Genomic DNA, 18,448 nt, shown 5'->3' with positions numbered 1-18,448 from the left:
ATCAAGACCTAGTGATTATATAGTGATTATTTATATATATATATATATATATATATATATATACACACTGCTGGCAAGAAGAAATGGCACTGAAGTACTTCACTACTTCTGAAGTTTGTGACGCCTGTTTTTTCCCCCCATTTCTGTAGGTGATGCTGAAATACAAGGACAAAAAATGGTACCAGTTTTAAACTCTTAAGGAATCTGCTTGTGGCTTTGTTCAGAACACTGCTGAGGGAAGCAACGTTCGTTCCCAAACCTATCAGTCATCGGCCAGAAACAATTTTTGCTCCTAGAAGATGTTTTCCTCTTACTATATTGGATTCATCACAGTGGGTGTCAAAGAAATATGAGTTGGAAATTAGAGTCACGTGGGCCTTACGGCAGCACCTGGCTTGTGCTGTAGCCAGTCTTTATCAAATGGAACTCAACCATCACTGTGGCATGTGGCTTTTCAGAAGCTGTAGGTATGGAACTGTGGGGAGTGCGTCTGGTTACAAATATTCTGTACAAACTCAAATGTTAATGCACTTAGGAAACATTGCATGGTTAATTGACATCTTAAAAATGAAAAAAAAGAAAAAAAAGAAAAAAAATAGCATGTTGTGACCGAAAAAAAATGGGATTCATTTATATTGAGTAAAAAAAACAATACTTAAATGGCAAAAATCTTTATTTTTTAAAATTGAGACTACAAAAAGCCAGTACATTTCAAGCATGTTTGCTACTGTTCTCAACATACAAATGAGTTGAGCTGCGTTTTCTTATCTGCTACTCATTTCCCTTGAGAAACCTTGCTTGAAATCAGTGCTGTTTAACTCCTCCTGGAAGAATAAATGATTTCAAAAGCCTGTGTCCAAAATTCTTCAAGGGGCCAAACAGGCACTATCTGAAATGTCATTAAAACATGAGAGCAGATGATTTATTTTGCAATTCGGAGTACATGACATGTTGCCCTTATCTGTACTTAAAAAATGTGCCCTAGATTTATCTCGTTTGTTCCTGAAGGCGTCTGTGGCATTTTTCATCCCTGTGGTTTCACTGTCACTTGGTTGCCTTACTTCTCTGTTGCGGGAATAGAAAACAAATAGAAAATAATCACTTATTGAAGTTAGAGGGGGCAAAATGGGAAAGCAAAATGGGGGAGTCCCATCCATTTCCACTCACGAAAGCTGCTCAGCAGCTTGCCAAACTGGGTTTTTTCTTAAGTGGTTGGTGGAAGTTATGCTAAGGAGATTGCACAGTAACCCCATAAAGCTGGTGGAGAGCTCACAGCAGCAAGACCTCAAGATGGGCCAGGGGAAGAGCGTAACAAACAGTTGTTACAGTTTGGCACTGACTTGGCACATAGAGAAAATGACACCACTGGTGTGTGGCGATTCATTCTCTGCTCACACCACAAGAAGTAATTTGCTTCTGCTTCTGGGTGGCTTGTTTGGTTTCTGTAGTGGACTCCGCATAACAATCTCCAGCCTGTAGAGATGGAAGAGAGCAGTAAGTAGAACCCATTACTTACTTATACAGATGGATTCTGTGTTTATAGGTACAGTACAGTTCCACACAGGTCAACTGTTTAAGTTAAGAAATTGTTCCAAGATTGTTTTGGAACCAAAGCTTAGAAGACTTGTTTTCACATACCCAAATTAGAAAGAGAGGAAAAGGTAGAAAAGCAGCAGGTGGAAAATTTTTAATTTTCTATATGGGAGAAATGGGGGATATTCCTTCAGGGAGTCCTGACTGACACTGATGCAAACAGACAGCATTGTCGTCATAACTAGAGCTTAACTTCAGTGGATTTTTACCATACCTGTGTTCAGTTTATCTCTCTTAAGGATGCCGTTCCTCTATCTTTTGCTTTCTTAAAATAAAACAGAAAGTGGTACAGGCTGGGAATCTGGCTTTACTGTCAGCCCAGCTATGCAAGTTAAAGGGATGGAATAGATCTGAGATGTTAAGTAAGTTTTAAGTTCATACCAAAGTATGAAAGTTGTATGCTTTACAACACTTTATGTTTCTCTGAGGGCAAAATCAAAAGAAGAACCCTGCCTGGTCTGGCTCCTCTGGGAAGGAGACCAGATGGGTTCTTCTCTGTCATAGGAAGAACTGGACTGTAATTGTGAGAACAGTAGAAGCTTTGTTGGAAAAGGGTCAGTGCCTGCAGTTCTGCTGAGAGCTATGGAACTGAAACTGTGTGTAACCCACAGGACATCCGTGCATTACATGTTTGAGGAAAGAGCAAACTCCCTGCTCTGATGCCAGTATGAACTGGGCTGGGGAGATCCTTCCAGTGACTCCATCACAGAGCTGGATGCTTCCGTATGAGAAGTATCACTGTAACCAGGTATCTGGAGCGAGGATCAATGACTACACTACCACAGTCATTCTCTCTTCTGTTTCAGTGCACATTCACTCTTCTTGTGCACTAGCCTATGCCCAAAAGCCACTACTTAGTCTGTGGTCAACAAAACCTTGTTGTGCAGATCATGCAGACCTCTCCAACCAGCCTTATGAGCTGAATTCTTTTTCCCTTATTTGCTCTTAAGGAGAAGTTGAGGAGTCTGCATCAATATCAGGATACCAACCGGTGATGGTTCTGTACCCATCCCTACACTTACTTATGCCCTAAGGTGGTGCAAATGAAAAGGCCTTTGCCAGTTCAAGTGTGGCACAAGTACATGCATGTTTTCCACTATACTTAGTGGAATTTATAAAATATTTATATACTAATTAATAGTTTCCGCTATTAATTGTTGTAATTGACCTTCAAGAAATGAGCCCGGTGAATGCTGGCACATCGTGGCACACTGACATAACAGTAAGCAGTGCTACGTGAGCTTTCTGTACACTACGCCTCGTGTGGGTGCTCACAGTGCAAAGCTCCCTTTGGCTTTGATGCCAGCAGTCCCTCCAGGCTGGAGCAGGACCCTGCTCGCTTGTTGGAGGACCTAGTGTAAAAACTGAACCATGACTTTCTTTAACTGCTAATTGCCACAGCATGCCCAGAGAAAAAAGTGTCTTCAGCAAGTCATGTGTGCAACGTCAGACCTACTGGGGCAGCCACCATTCTCTTAAAAGCAGGGGAGAAACCTGCCGTAGAAATCCATCTGATGCAACAGAAGAATTAGAATTTAGCATCCCTCAAACTTAGAGTTTTTAATAAGAAATTTCCAAGCAGCTTTTCTTCCAGTACTCCCCATTGGGTCACAGCTGTATCTCGCTTTCCACTCTTATGTATTTTCAGTATTTCCAGACAGTTACAGATCCCTATTTCTGTTACGTTCGCCACTCGTGACTATAATTATCAATTTTCTTGTAGGCTGTAGAGATCTAAAAAGTTGTATATGTTTGTATATAGAACATTCTATATATAAAATATATATATGTAATGTATATGTTGTATAAGTTTGGTAGTGCACACTGTTAAACGCTTTCTATTGAGATTTATCATGTATGTGAAAAAAAACTTCACTTAAAAACATCAATGAGGGAGGACAAGCTCTCGCCTGGTTATTTATTGTGAGATGAGGGGGAGTGTGGGACCTGAGCGCTGCTGCACTTGATGGTGACGGCAGTGAAGACACAGCACTCAGAGCCACGGGCATGGCCTGTCCTGTGGTGTGCTGCAATGAAGGATGCTGTGCGTTGAAATCACTCAGAGCGCCAACCTACAGCTCAAGGTATCATCTCCAGCAGTGTAACCCTCAGTTACAATAGACCGGGATGCCTAGAAGTGTTTGTTCCATGTAAAATGCTTTTGTTCATCTCAGTGCCCTTCTCACTCCCAGCCTTCTTTACAGGAATGCCCTCTCACAGCCATGTCCCCAACCCTGACTGAGCAGCACCCATATGTCTGGGTTGGACCAGTTGCCTTCACCTGTATTCATAGAGATGCGTATAGTCTGAGTATGCAGAGAAAATACATAAAATCGGATTATTTGTATGTTTTCCAACTAGGCGAACCTCCAGTGAACCACAGGCTATTTTGTTCAAAAGAATATAAATAAATCCATTCAGTGGAGTGTTAATTTAAGCTTCAAATGCTGAGTGAAGATGAGCTGAAGGAAAAGGTGTGAATTGGATTTTGTTTCATATAATTACTGTTTTCTAAATGATTTTTTTTTTTTCCACAGCCCTCCAATCCACTGTTTCCATCCATTAAACATGCCCTGTATTACCACTGTAGCTTCCAACGTGAATGTATAACAGAAACTCTCTGTTTGCTGAACGGGTTGTATAGACTTATAGTGTATAGAAACCCTCTAAAACAATATACAAAGCCCTTCTAGAAAAGCCATTTTACACCAGAATGCATTATAATGAAGGTAAGCATACAAAAATATGTATTATTATTATTATTTTCAGTATAACAGTTTAAGAAGTGAAGAAGATGCTGCAGCTCAGATCAAAGCTGCGTTACACCTCAGGGCTCCTCCATTTATGAACTGGGCATATTGTAACAGAAGCAAAAAGCCTGAGTTCATTTAGTTACACCCCTTAGTATCCTGACACATAATTTTCTGTAACCTCAAGGTGAATTCAAGCACAGAGTATTTCAGCATGGAATAGGTTGGGTTTTTTTGCCCTGGCGTGGGCTCGGTATGAACACACTCTCTTTCATTAAGGAGTCTTGTGTGGCTGTTTGAAGTCAGCACTTCATCTCAGTGTGAGCAATAGGCAAGTAAATCTGTGTTTCCATTCATGTGTTTTGTTCTATGATTAAATCAGCAGCTCAAACATTGTACTTTTTTAGATGACAGCAAGCAACCAGTGCTCAGATTTGGTGTCATTTCGCTGGACAGTCTGTGTGGGTTTAACAGTCATCACTTCCATCGCAGAAAGGAGGGCAGAGCCGGGGTGAGCCACACTTGCTGAACTAACCCTGTCCTGTTCTCATGGGTTTCCCAGGGCAGCTCCACAATAAGAAACCTACAGCAGCTTTATCTGAAGCTGATTTGAGTTCCTAATTTAGGAGACAAAAATATATAAATAAAAATGAAGAAGAAGGAAAGAAAATAAAGGAAAGAACTGCTAATTAGTTGGTGTAGATCTCTTTTTTTTAATCCCCGTTTGTACTCCTAGATTCTTTGTAGTAGTTCAAAAGGTGAGGGGCTTGTGTAGAACATTTCGATGGAGTTTACACTGCTCGCTTAGGAACACAGAAAATCCCACAGCAGCTGTTGCTGAGACCAGGATGGTCACATCCCTTCCTCTGACAGCAAAAATGGAGGCGCAGCCTGAACCCAGGCAGTGCTCCTGTGCTTTACAAGTCATTCCTAACAGCCATCCCTGGGAGGTTTGAAAATATCAGCCAAAGCTACCACGCTTCCATTCCAGTTCACCTTCCATATTCCAGCTAAAGATTTAGAGGACAAAACAGCAAGAAATGCTCTATAACTCTCAATAAAATGAGAATAGAATGGGAGAACAGCAAAAGAACTGAACCAATTCAGAGCACTATGCCAGCTTTTGTCATCTGTCTGTCTTTCTCTGCTCTCCTGTACAGGAAAGTACAGCGCCCTTTTAGTAGGCAGCGCTACCAAGGAGAGCTTTGTCAAAACAAGCAGGGCTAAACAAGGCTGCCATATGCATATGAGGCCTGAGGAGCCATATCAGCTACTGATGGGAGTGGTTCCTGGTATCAAGTCTGGGACATTTTGCCCCCTACCAAAAAGGGTTCAGTGGTAGGATGAAACGTGAGCCATTTTGATAGGAAAGTGGATGTGAGCCAAGTGGAACAAGAAAGCTCAACAAGTCATAGGAATGGGCTGTCCTGTAAGAATTTGGAGCATATGGAGTCACATTGAGTGAAGACAATGCAGCCCTGGTGTCTGCAGCTGGTTGTTGGCAATGGATCCTATCCCTGTTGACAGCCAGACACCCACCTGCTGCTGCATCAGCCTTGCAGAATGGCACGAGGCAGGAGCAACTCCTTGTGACAAGTGACAAAATGCCAAAACAAACATGACTCCTACCCTATCCATGTGTCCCTCCATCTTCCTTCTGGGCTACCAGACCACGTATGATACTGAGTGCACTGCAGTGCTGACTGACAAAAGTGGGCAGGATAGAGACTCCTATCAGCCAGAAAGACAAAGAGCAAACACACAGAGGCATTGCATCCTGCCTACAGGAAGACAAAGAGGGACCTGTGCTCTGAGTACACATTCCTGAGCCAGAGAAAAGCTATTTCCAACTGGGCCTCAGCCCACTGCGGGGGTGTAGGGCAGGAAACACAGGCAAAATTATGTGAATAATGCACACAGTCAACCTCTTCCTGGCTCACCTACCAGCTTCTGAAATTAACAGGTTTCATTTTCAGCACCATTCCCAGCAGTGCCTCAACTTACCCAAGTCTTGTTTTGCTCCCTGTGCTCGGGGGAATCAATGAGACTCATTGATGGTTAAAGTCTAATCAGAACGAAGGGATGTAAATAGCAGCAATCAGGCAGCAGCTCAGAACCAGCTCTGCTATCACAACTCAAACACAGCAGCTGCCTCATAGAGCAGTGGCCACTTTTATCTTCCCATTTGCTCCAAATTGCTGCTTAATTATAATGAAGTCATCAAGTTTGTTTATCAAAATAAGTTTAGTTCAGTGTCAGTCATTTCATTGATTAGCATCCCCATCTGGAGGGGCTTGCTGAGAACCACTGCCTGAACTCCTAAAGACAATCTGCAGGAGGGGAATGCTGCCATGTGCCAGAGAGCGGCTCAAATCACAGAGGCTGCAGCGAGGCCTGAATACCAGCACAGGTGCATCGCTGCGTGACACCCAGGAACAGGAACTCATCAGGCCGTGTGAATCAGTAATGAATCCAACCCAGCGTCGATACAGGCAGAGCACACAAATGGTCTGACACCAGGGGGCTGCTGTTCAGGTCTGGTAATAGCAAAGCTTTAATACGCCCAGAATAGAAAGGAAGCAACTGCCTATCAAGTGAATGCCATGGATAAAGAGCTCAGCTATCAGGTGACAGATGTGAAAACCACCGTGCAGAGAGGGCAGAAAGGAAACAAACAAATAAAAATCTCAATGCAATGAGAAGAAAAGCACAAATTGAAACAGGCAGGCGGGTCAGCTCCATGCTGGGAAGGGCAGTGGGGCATCGCTGCTTAATGCCTGCCTCCATACCATGACTGTTCTGCTGCATGACATGCAGGTCCTTTACAGTAAGGGTGACAGAGCACTGGCACAGGCTGCCCAGAGAGGGTGTAGAGTCCCCTTCTATGGAGATACTCGAGATCCATCTGGATGCTTACCTGTGTGACCTACTGTAGGGTACATGCTTTAGCAGCAGAGTTGGCCTTGATATCTTGAGGTCCCTTCCAAGCCCTGCGATTCTGATGGTGGGATTAAATTCCAGGATGTGGCCTTCTGTGCATGGGCCTCATTAACACCTGAGCTCACCAGGCTGAGATGCTTTTCTTCATTTTTCTTCATTACCTAAAATGAAGACTTTGGCTAGAGATTTTGTTAGTTACAAGAGCTCTAACACTGTCCCCCGGTTGCACTCAGTGTGAGCATTGCACGGCTGCTCCATGAAAAACCGCTGCACTTCAACATCAGCTGCAGAAACGACTGCAGTATGCTCCTAGCAGATGGCTGTGAAACTCGATGGTAAGTAAAGTACAAATATGGTGATATTTTATTTTTTTTGTCCTGTACACAATTACACATAAAAACCTCCAAATAGTCTTTGTTTTAATTAAAAAATCTAGTTCATTTCATATGCAATAAATTCATTAGACTTTCTTTTAAATTACAAGAACAACTAAATTAAATACTGTGCTTTTAGCAATTAAAAACTTCCACAGTTCCGTAAACATCTCAGCACCACCTGACCTTTGGAAGGCTCAGCATGGTAAATTCATAGCAGCTTCCACAACCCAGTTCAGAAGATGGTTTATAGTGATGACCACAGAAACATAAGCAGGAGGCCTGCTGCTGCCTGCTGGTGTGCTGGGCCTTGCCCTGAGCAGCTCACGGTGTCTTCCAAAAACAAGAAAGCCGCGTTTCACATCTACAGCTCCAGGTCCTGCAGGTCTCCCCAGCTAGGTCCAATCCTCACTTTAACATTCAGTTTTACTGAGAGCTTGACAGCGTTTTCCATCTCATGCTTGACAATCTGAGCTACCTGCAAGAAAACACACACTGAGTTTTGCAGCACTGTGTAGGAACCCAAAACACAGCAGCTCAGTGCTCTTTCTGTTGGTAGCTGTGGTTGTTGGGCATCTGAAGCTTTTCCATGTGTTCACTGGCGCTGAATTGCCACTGATGGAAATGTAAAGGAACATTTTAATTCTGATTAGGATTTATGAACTGGGAAGTTGTTTGAAACAAATAACATTTTATGCATTACAGAGTTGGGACCATCTACAGATGGTAGAAACCACATAGATTTGCCCTCAGTTTGGTTGTGGCAACTCCAGCTTGCTGCCCTCCAAAGATATTTCTAAGAAAATCTTCATTTAGGTACAGTAAATGTGTACCCTACATGCCCAGAAGGTATTTCTGTTCTGGACTTTCTGGACTGTGAGACTGGGTATTTTCCCCACAGTAAATAGTTGTCTTGGACCAAAGGCACAGACTGTCCTGTTTGCTTGTATGAGTGAATCTTTTCATTCACACTCACCCCATGAACCACAGTTGAGTAAGAAGCAGCTCTGAAATGATTGAGTCACATCTCAGCCTCAGACTGCTGTGCCCGTGGGAGCTGTCCAGAGTATCCAGCCCTGCAGAGCTTTCCATTCCTTACAGGTGCCCACAGGAGAAATTACCCCATAAGACCACAGAGTCATAGAAATTTTTCTGGGGAAAGGAGAAGGGATGCTGGGAAGATCATAGCACATATGCTTACAACAGCATTAAGAAGCAGAGGGAGATCTGTCTTACAAAATCTACACCCTTAACATATTTCATAATGTTCTTGATAACCTAGAAAAAGCCTTTGAAATAGGACGTAATTCAGTACAGACAAGTACAGAGAATGGGGAAGTAGAACAGAAAACTAGGGTAGAAATAATCTCCTGTTCAAAAATAGGATGAAAAATAACCATCCATGGAGGAAAAGAAAAAAAAAAAAAAGGCGTTATCAGAAATTAAAGGCTGAACAGAGCCTAAGTAAGGCATACTGTTGTGAGAAAGAAAGCCAATACAATTCTAGGATATGGAAAAAGAAAATGTTGCTTGCGTGACACATGGATCAATTTTTCACTGTACAGAAAACCTTAAGAGTTGGGAGCAGTAATTCAAAAGAAATGTGAACCCTATAGAGGAAGCTCTCTGAAAACAGCAACAGACCCAGCCCGCCTGCCCAGCGAGGAACATGGCACAGCACTGTTGCCTTTACAGTAGAAGCCATCAGTCTACAGAAGACAGTTGCAGAGATACAAGAAGCTGCATGGGGCCCCTGGGGAAGCTGATGGGATGAAACAGGTCATACGCCACTGCTGACCTGGGGGACTTTGGGCTCTGAATTGCCTGTGAATTAAACAAGTGTTTCCACTTCCAGCACTCTCAATGGCCAACTAAAACACACTAGGAAAAATACTGGCCAACTTGTATACATAAAAACAACGATGCCAGGATAAAGCAGGCAGTAAAAAAAGAAATAAATCTAGAAAGCACCCAGCCTTTGATTCCCAATCTATCCCACAATTTAACATTCCTTCCTGATCCCTTCTAGCTGATACCAACACAACAGGTTGGGGGTTGAGCCATGTTCTTCCATTTTCGTAATATTCTCACCATGCTGCTGTTGTGATGAGCGCTGAAAGCTCCATCCTTCTACTTTGTCATTCTGCACAGACTATAAAAGCCCCAATATCTCCTATTTTTCATACCTTTAGTTCAAGGAAAAACAGCCATTACCCCAACTATTTGCAAGGATACTCTGTTGACTGCAACATAAACTACTAGGTATTTTTAGTTGTCCTTTGTGCATTTTTGCAGCTGAAAATAATCTGGAGCCAGCATCAAGCGTGTGACCACACTAACCTGTCTGAATACAAATTACTACTCCAGCTAAAAGACGCATGACTTACAGTGCAATAAAATTTCGGTGCCAGCAAGATGAAAAAGTCACCAACGCAACCAAGTTATGCTCACTTTTTACTTAAAGGTGTTTAGTGAGCACGGAGGTGATGGATTGATGGTTGGAGCAGATAATCTTAGTGGTCTTCTCCAGCCATAATGGTTACATGACTCTATGATTCTATGAAAAGGACTTATTAATTCAGGCCTTACTTTGAATGAGGGCTTGAGTGGGGTGGATTTAAAGAGAACCTTCCCAACCTGTATCTTTCCACTATGCACTAATGGTGCATCTGAATGGAGAGCAAGCAGTATTATCACAAAGAAAGCCCTTTCAGGCCCTACAAAAAATTATATGAAAGGATAGGAAGTACATTGTTGTTTCAGTAGAAGGAAATCCCTGAAAAACTTGCAAGCTGAAAATTCTGGGAAATATGCCTTGGGTACATGCATTGTTCTATTTGATTGCCCAGGGAATCAATTCTCTAATTTCCCTTAGAATTAGAAACTACTAATAGTTACCCTGGAAATAAAGGCTGTTACTGAAAAAATCTAAAACAGTAAGTAAGTATAAATAAATAAAATGAAAGTCCTTGTATATGGCCCCAGTTCTTCTGGGGATACTACGATAACTTGAATTCAGTGTCTAAAGATGTTAAAGCCTATACTCTAGAGGGATTTCAGTTCTCTACATAATGTAAATTAGGAGCCTTTTCATGTTTGTGACAGCCTGCCTGGATGGAAGAAGCAGATGTCTGATCGGAGCTGGCAAAACAAACAGAATCTGGGATTCAAGAGAAAAATACTAAACACTTTGTTTTAAGAAAATTGGAAAATATTGGTCAGACCCATCACTATTGCTGTCTCTGCTTGCCACTGGGATGCGGTCTTCTGACATTTGGAAGGCATACAGGCAGAATAAAATGGGAGGACACCCAAAGATGCAGAAGCACATCCTGGGAGCCTTCCTGGATTTGTGCTCAGGACTTGGGCAAACACTTTGCTGCCAGCACACAGCTGAGAGGTTTACTGCTGAGAGCTGTCAGACACCAGAATGCACAGACACTCCTGCACAGGAGAAGAGCATACACAGGCATTTATGCACATGAAAAGTGCCTTAAGTCCATGCAGCACATTCACTGCATCTATTTTACTGCTACCCCTAAGAATATTGCCAGAAAGATGGGTATGCAGGGAATGAGGAGGCAGTACCACATGCAAACTACGGTGATATGAACACACGCACTGAGTTAGGCAGCAGAAGACAAAGAGAATAAGGAGAGAGGCAAAAATAAATCCAAGCTCAGGGAATTTCCAAATGAGAAATACTTTCCCCTGCAGCTATCAACAGTACTAAGCTATTTCACTCATATGTTGAGGAGAAGCTGAAAGAACTGTTCTAACAGGCACTGGAAAAAAAGCTATGAACTGCAGTCACAGGGATGGTTTAAGTCTGAAAGTAAAGGAATCAAGAATATAAATATCATTTTTCAACCAATTTACCATTTCTTTCACAGGCCCTTTAGCACACCATCAAGAGAAGATCCATCTTAATTAAGAATTGTTTAAACATCGTAATGCTGTAGATAGCTAAAAAAAAAAACAACTGCACAGCTGTACCTGGATCACATCATCTTCTGCAACTTCATAGAGGAGCTCATCATGGAGCTGAAGGATAAAGAAACCTCCATTGATGGGATGCAACATCTCTCTGTTTCTCTTCCTTGACAACCTTCCTATATAGGTGAAGAAAGAGCACAGTTTGTTAGACACCATCAAAAGCACAATTTTGTAACCAAAAAGCCTTCACACATCCCTAATACAAAGAAAAAGAATACAAAGAACAAATGAAAAATCCCATGTTGATGGATAAAACCAGAAAACTTTTCTATCCTATTCATATTTGTACACCTACTGAGGCAAAAAATGTACAATGACAAGCATTTTAAATACAAACATTTCAGCCTTAGTTTGTAAAGACGTGAATCAGAACAGAAACAAGAGACAGTTGCGTCTCCTGAACCATCTGCTTTAAAAGTAAATTTTAAACAAAATCATGTCAAGTTTAATCAGAAGTTGCCTACAATGTTCTCTCTGGAAACAAAAGAGGATCCTGTTTTTTTTTCCCAAAATCATTTTAATGGCTAGTTTAAAAACACACTGATCTCCTCCTAAATGCAGTTATCTGAAATTGTAGCTATTAGTTCTGATTAAAAATGATAATAAAATTAAAAAGCAGTTTTTGAATTAGCTGGGAAGCAGCTGACAAAAAAGAAATAGGATCCTCATGGACCTCATGGGCCCTTCACAGGTTCAAGGGCACCCTCAACAAGTTTGGCAAGGACATGAAGCTGTGTGGCATAGTTGACATGTTAGAAGGAAGGGATGCTATTCAGAGGGACCTCAGCAAACTCAAAAGGTAGGCCCTTGTGAACCAAACGAGGTTCAACATAGCAAAGTGCAAGGTTTTACACTTCAGCCAGAGTAATTTCAGATATGTATTCAGACTGGGAGATGAATTCCTTTACAGTAGCCCTGCAGAGAAGGACGTAGGGGTTCTGGTGAATGAAAAACAGAACATGAGCCAACAGCTTGGAAGGCCAATAGTTTGAATGCAAACAAACAAAAATCCCAACTCACACACTCAAAAGTTATTTGTTTTGCAGGTCAGCTAAAGGAGGACTGCAGTTCACAACTACAGCAATGGTTTAACTGCATGTTCCTCACATAAACCTCACATTCAACATTGCTGCTTCAAGAAGTCACATGACACAGCATGCATCTCTGAAGGGAGAGACACCTACAACTCGCTCAAAGGGAATTCTTTCAAGTTCTTGAAGTAGCTTGTGCTATGAAGGAGCAAAAACTGTCTCAAAGGAATCTACTCTTCCTCCTAGTTACCCTCCCTGGTGGGCAAAGACTGCCAGTTTCTGCCTCTGGAGAGGTAAGCTGCTGTAGGTGCATGCCGACTGTCCATAGCAAACCTCCTTAGAAGAAAGCTCCTTGAGATTCTGAGAGGCTTAAGAATTAATTATTTAGTTTTCCTTCTCATGTTCAGAAATCATTATTCACATTAAGACAGCTTCACGCTTCAGGCTGAAGCACAGAGCTATCAATGAAATGTAGCATTCTGTCCCTTATTTCTTTCTAAAAATATATGATTGATGAACAAAACACTGTCTACATTATGTGTAGAAAGTCCTCATAACACTCCTCTGGGAATGAGTACCCCAGCACAGCTTTGCTGTCTGCAGACAGAAGAAATTTATGCTGATAACTGCTTCATTATACCACCATCGTGGAGCCTCTGTACATCAAAGGTCAGTGAATTCTGATCTTAAGTCTAACAAAAGGAATACATATATGCATGTTTGTGGAACTAGAACTTGGTCCACCCCATCTTTTCACAGCTTCTGAAGCTTCTATATCTGCTTGGCTTCTTTTTCCTACTTTTCAACAAATCTGTAGCAGCAACACAATTTGCAACATTTACTTCAAGGCAAAATGGGGTTTCTAATATGATCACAAGGTTTTCTTCACCATATCTGTTGAACAGACATTCTCTCTCATTTCTTACAACTCCTTTGCCTGTTAAGCACATTCTTATTACTGTCAGGAAATAAAATTTGCCCCCCACCTAAGCCAAAGTCCCAAAGATTTTACAGGCACTATTTTATTCTCATTACTATCACCAAAAGTTTTACTTCAGAGTGCAAGGAAGAGGTGAGTATACCTGTCTTATCTCTCTGGAATGAGTTCTCCAGATGTCCATGGGACTTGGTGACAGAAGAGAGAGCTTCCAAGCGTCTCTGAATGTTCACGGTGGCTGTTTTGACAATGTCGGCAGCAGATCCCTGAACAGTTGTGTTCACAGCCTGGCGCTCTGCCTAAATAATAAGAAATACTCTTTTTCAGAACCCACCCAAAAAATAAATGCCACATGTACTTCATTAAAAAATAGTAAATATATGGCCAGCTCCAGGCACAGTAAAAACTCCAGAGTTCAATATATCTGCCTGTGACATTATAGACTAACTTCTTGCACAGTATTTCTCCAGCTGACTGAATAGAGCAGTATATCCACACATTTGAAATGCACTGTTGGTATGAGAGACAGTAATCTGAAAAGTCACATGCCACAAGAGGGAGAAGGATAGTAGACATGGTCATGGGCTCTTGTGAGGGCCAGGAAGGTCTCCCAGATAATTCGAGTACCATGCCTATCTTCAAAACTGTCAGGAATGGATAATGATCAGTTTTAATGCGGTAGCCCCTAACTGCTGTGCAAAGCCACACAAACTGCACTATCACAAAATGGCAGGTTTTCCACACAAGGAAACTCCACCAGTCCCCTCCTCAGACAAGAAAAGTGTATTCAGAAGTTCTTCTCTGTCTCTTGGCTTATAACTGAGATGTGGGCAAAAAGTCATGAGGGAGCTGAAATGAAAGTGAAGATCATTCATTACTAGGTCTTTAATAAGGTTTTCAAGAATAAATCAAAGTTGAACAGAAGGTACATCTACAAAGCTTTACACCAAAGTACCCTTCAGGTTGAACAGTCAAATAATCTCAAAAAAAAAAAAGTTTTTAACATCTCCTGGTTTCACTTTCAACTACCTGAAGTACAAACTCCCACGCCCTCTTCTTGTTCCACTCAAGTCTTTAATTCCACACATCCTGAATCAGCTTCCTACTGAGAAGTGCAATGCTTCCTCCCCACTGAAATGCCAACACCTCTCCAGGAAGTCAATCACTCTTACTGAAGAACAGAACCCATGACAGAAATGTCCAAAATGACCTTGAAAAAAATAATGCCAATGTGCAGGCATACATAAAGCAAATATTTATCTAACAAATCAGGGCAATTTTCCTTTGAGAATACATAATAAAAGGAATAAATACCCCAAAATGTAGGACTTTAAATCCCCTTCCTTCAATTGCTGAAAGCATGTAACACGCAAAGACTGCTGAGTGGGAACAGCACAGCCTGAAGAGTTAAAATGCATCACAATGTGGAGGCTTTTTAAAATCATGTCCACTTATATCAATAAATTACTCACTCCTTTCCCAACGTGGGAGTTCTGAAGTGAGGCACAGTGATGACAGCTGCACACCCAGTCACGGAAGACTTACGTCAAACAGATCATGACAAAAGCTTTGTTATTTGCAGAAGAACTGGGGGAACAATGAAGTAAGTGACAAGTGGAAGGTCACAGCTGAAACGGCTCATAGACCCCCTAGAACACAGGCATTGATAATCTGGAGAAATTTAAGACCAAAAAAGGAGAAAGTACTGCACCCAACTTACGTGAGCTTTACTGTAGGGATTTGAATCTCTGATAGCTGGCAGGTATCTCCGTCTTCCCAGTATGGTCTGCACAAACCCATCTCTTCTGCAGTTCCTTACTGTCTCCTTCAAGAATTTCTGAATGCCTGTAAAAGGAAGAGAAAGTTTTCATTAAGACAAGTTGATTAAGTTGCCTAAGGTAATGGATGCTTCACACTGATTCCTCGCTGGACTAAAAGAAGGCTGCCTGGGAAGCTCAAACAGCACATTTCACATTTCCTTTAGACCCTGTCAGTGAAGGAGACAAAAGCACACGATTGTTCATTCAGCCCATTTTCAAGCTCTGCTGGGAAACTTACGAACGCTTATGAGGTGGAAGAGAACACATAGTGTCAGGATATCTGGCTGTGCCTAAGGAGGTAGGAAGTAATTTCTGCACAGTGGCCAGGCGCAGAGGATCATACACATACGATTGGTAATGGAGAGGTCAGGACCTGGAGAATACTGTAAAGATAAGCGGCAGAAAGAGGGTAAGTTGAAAGCAGAAGTCAGAGCCCCTGATGACTCAGGTTGGCTTACTTCAGACTGTGACTTCAGATTCCAGGATGAAAAAACTCACCCTCTTGTGCTCTGCAAAGGAAGTAGGCAATCCATCAAAGGTGTTAAAAAGAAACTTAGGTCAAAGAAAGATGAGACACAGAATAGCCTCTTTCATTGCAAGTTCAGGTAACAACTGCAGTGAACTGGAAAAAGTTAACTTCAGTTACTTTTCAGGGTTTCCAAAATACAGCACATAAAAGGAGCTATTCAAGATCAAGACTGGCAGCATTAGTCAATCAGTCAGGTATGTAATTTAGCAACAGCAGTATACAGAAGTGAAAATTCATAGGAATTGAAATTACAGTATATGTTCAGGTATATTACTCTGAACAACTGGATAAGAACATAATAGTTATAAAGCAGGACAGTTTAAAGTTCAATGAACTCAGAAGACAAAAATAGAAGAGAGTTATATTTAAAAATTATAAATGTGACCTAAAATCACATTACACATCCCTCAAAACTGTATGTTTTAATAAAGAAAAGAGTGCTTCTCATTCATAAAGTTGAGACCTTTAAAATTAATCCCCAGGGCTGATACATGTAGTAACCAGACAATGGTGTTCTCAGAACAAATAAAACACGAGTACGGAGTCAAACATTGTGGAGTACCAAACTGCTCTGTTCATACACAGGACTTCTGCAAAATGAAAAGCTTTTTCAAAAAGATAATTGGAGTAGTGGGAGAGCAAAGATGAATTTTGGATTTGAAGAGACACGGAGTGAAGGGATTTAAAAACAGAAGAGCAACCAACACAACAAAAGGAAAAAAAAAAAAAAAGGCTTCCAAATAGTCTTATCCTAACCTGTGTATCTTGATTTGAAGGATTCAATGTAATTGGCAGCTTCGTTGTCATCAATGCCCATCTGCTCACCCAAAGATTTTGCTCCTATTCCATAGATGATTCCATAGCAAATCTGCCAGAGGACAGGGCAAAGAACCATAACAGTGCGGTGAGCCATGCAGAGAAAAACAAGCCAAAACAAAATGTGATTCAGTGGAAGACAAGTGTATTGTAACAAGGGCAAGGTTTCAGGTAGAGATGACCTCTAAGCACAGCCATTTATTCTCCATTTCTCCATCCTTATTCCCTAATACTCAGAGAGCTCCAGCTGAAACGTACTAAAAGCAGGAGGATTTACAAAGCAATTATTGAACAGTCACAGCCAGACTCAAACTGCAAATTATTTTACTATGACTCCCAATGTTTTGAACACCAAAACTTTTTGCCCAGAAAGCTGATGATTATGTTTGGTTTTTTTTCCTGAAACATACCTGCTTAGCTTGTTGCCTGGTGCTGTCTCCAACAGCTTCAGAATCAATCATCTTCCATTCTGCTGCAATGCTCTTAAAGACATCGGTACCCTTGCTAAAGGCTTCAATGAGTCGACAGTCACGAGACAAATGTGCAAGGATCCTCAATTCAAGCTGACAATAATCAGCAGCCAAGATAAAACCACCTGAAGTCAACAGATAAGGACAAATCATTATTTTATAAATTACTTCAGCAACATTCCAACCACACAAATCTCCATCTCCTGAGAAAAAGAAGATCTGAATTGCATCTTCTTGACTTTTGACATCATTTATGCCCATGTGGGCAAGCGCTACTGAACCACAGAACTTTCTTTCATTTGCAGTTAATCTCACAGAGGTTAACCGCAGTGAAAAGGACTGATGCCTCTTGGGTAGTTGCACCTTCTGCTGTGAAAGTTATATACAGCTATCTCTATGCAACTTCAGATTCTGGGTTTTTTTTTTTGTGAATACTTTTAGGAATCACTTCTGCACCTGGTAAAAGTTCTACCAGTCAGCAGTAGAAATAAAATCAAACCTAATAAAATCTAAAATCCATCAAGTGTACCCAGACAGTTATTTGTCCAGGTACTTGTGTACAAATCTAGCACCTGACAGGAATGCTCAACAAAGAGATCAGACCAGCAGGCTTGTACTGAGCCAGGGCAGGCAGTGTGAAAACAGACAATAGAATAGGCATCACTAGATACAGTGTGTATTAGGAGTTCTATAGATAGAGTGCAATTGGTGTATTAAGAGCTCCGTAAATATAACTCCTTACAAAATAATGTATTCTTAAAGAGGGAATTAAGGCGCGAACATCTGAATTATAACATTAGAATATTTTACTGAGTTGAAATATTCTCCTTTACAGCCTTCCTGTGAGTAATTTTGAGAGCATGCTAACAATTTCATTTGTTTCCCAAGGAAGCTACTCAGGTATGTACTGTCACCACTTCTTAACTCTTCATCAGATCTAGGATTTTTCGTTAACTACATTCTTAAGAAATAGTTTGCACAGAGCAGGAACCGAGTGTTACCTGGAAAGGGAACAAAGGCATGCCGCATGCTAACAGAAAATGGGATTCCTCTTCCTTCAGCTCTGTCTTCAGCCCAAGTATTTACACTATTAGGCAAAACACTTGAATGCTTTCGACCTCTGGGGAGACAAAGAATCACTTTTCTTCACCAATTTCTAAAATGCTGAAAGATGCATAATCATTTTTGCCAT

The 18,448-nt window shown here is 41.4% G+C and overlaps 2 protein-coding genes across 17 annotated transcripts in view; one reads left to right on the top strand and one right to left on the bottom strand.

Annotated features, from left to right (window-relative positions):
- STXBP5L (syntaxin binding protein 5L) overlaps positions 1 to 3,495 on the top strand; it is a 158,818-nt gene extending 155,323 nt beyond the window's left edge. For all 12 annotated transcript variants that reach the window (XM_085524619.1, XM_015874617.3, XM_015874624.3 and 9 more), the window contains one exon: positions 150 to 3,495. In XM_085524619.1, the coding sequence (XP_085380745.1) occupies positions 150 to 191 (42 nt within the window). In that variant the 3' untranslated portion in view covers positions 192 to 3,495. The remainder of the gene's footprint in view (positions 1 to 149) is intronic.
- A 4,128-nt stretch (positions 3,496 to 7,623) lies between these two features.
- Positions 7,624 to 18,448, bottom strand: part of POLQ (DNA polymerase theta) — a 48,360-nt gene continuing 37,535 nt past the window's right edge. For 3 of the 5 annotated variants that reach the window (XM_015874562.3, XM_015874571.3, XM_085524556.1), the window contains 7 exons: positions 18,258 to 18,376; positions 17,197 to 17,381; positions 16,727 to 16,838; positions 15,342 to 15,466; positions 13,767 to 13,920; positions 11,654 to 11,769; positions 7,624 to 8,135 (listed from right to left, as the gene is read on the bottom strand). In XM_015874562.3, the coding sequence (XP_015730048.3) occupies positions 8,022 to 8,135; positions 11,654 to 11,769; positions 13,767 to 13,920; positions 15,342 to 15,466; positions 16,727 to 16,838; positions 17,197 to 17,381; positions 18,258 to 18,376 (925 nt within the window). In that variant the 3' untranslated portion in view covers positions 7,624 to 8,021. Of the gene's footprint in view, positions 8,136 to 8,637; positions 8,810 to 11,653; positions 11,770 to 13,766; positions 13,921 to 15,341; positions 15,467 to 16,726; positions 16,839 to 17,196; positions 17,382 to 18,257; positions 18,377 to 18,448 lie in introns of those variants that run through there. The other 2 variants (XM_085524548.1, XR_014937477.1) reach the window with 2 other exon arrangements.

The sequence above is a fragment of the Coturnix japonica genome, chromosome 1 (assembly GCF_054131305.1).
Source record: "Coturnix japonica strain WE chromosome 1, WE-NBRP24, whole genome shotgun sequence".
Lineage (NCBI taxonomy): Eukaryota > Metazoa > Chordata > Aves > Galliformes > Phasianidae > Coturnix > Coturnix japonica.
This window is presented reverse-complemented; position numbering and strand designations above follow the sequence as displayed.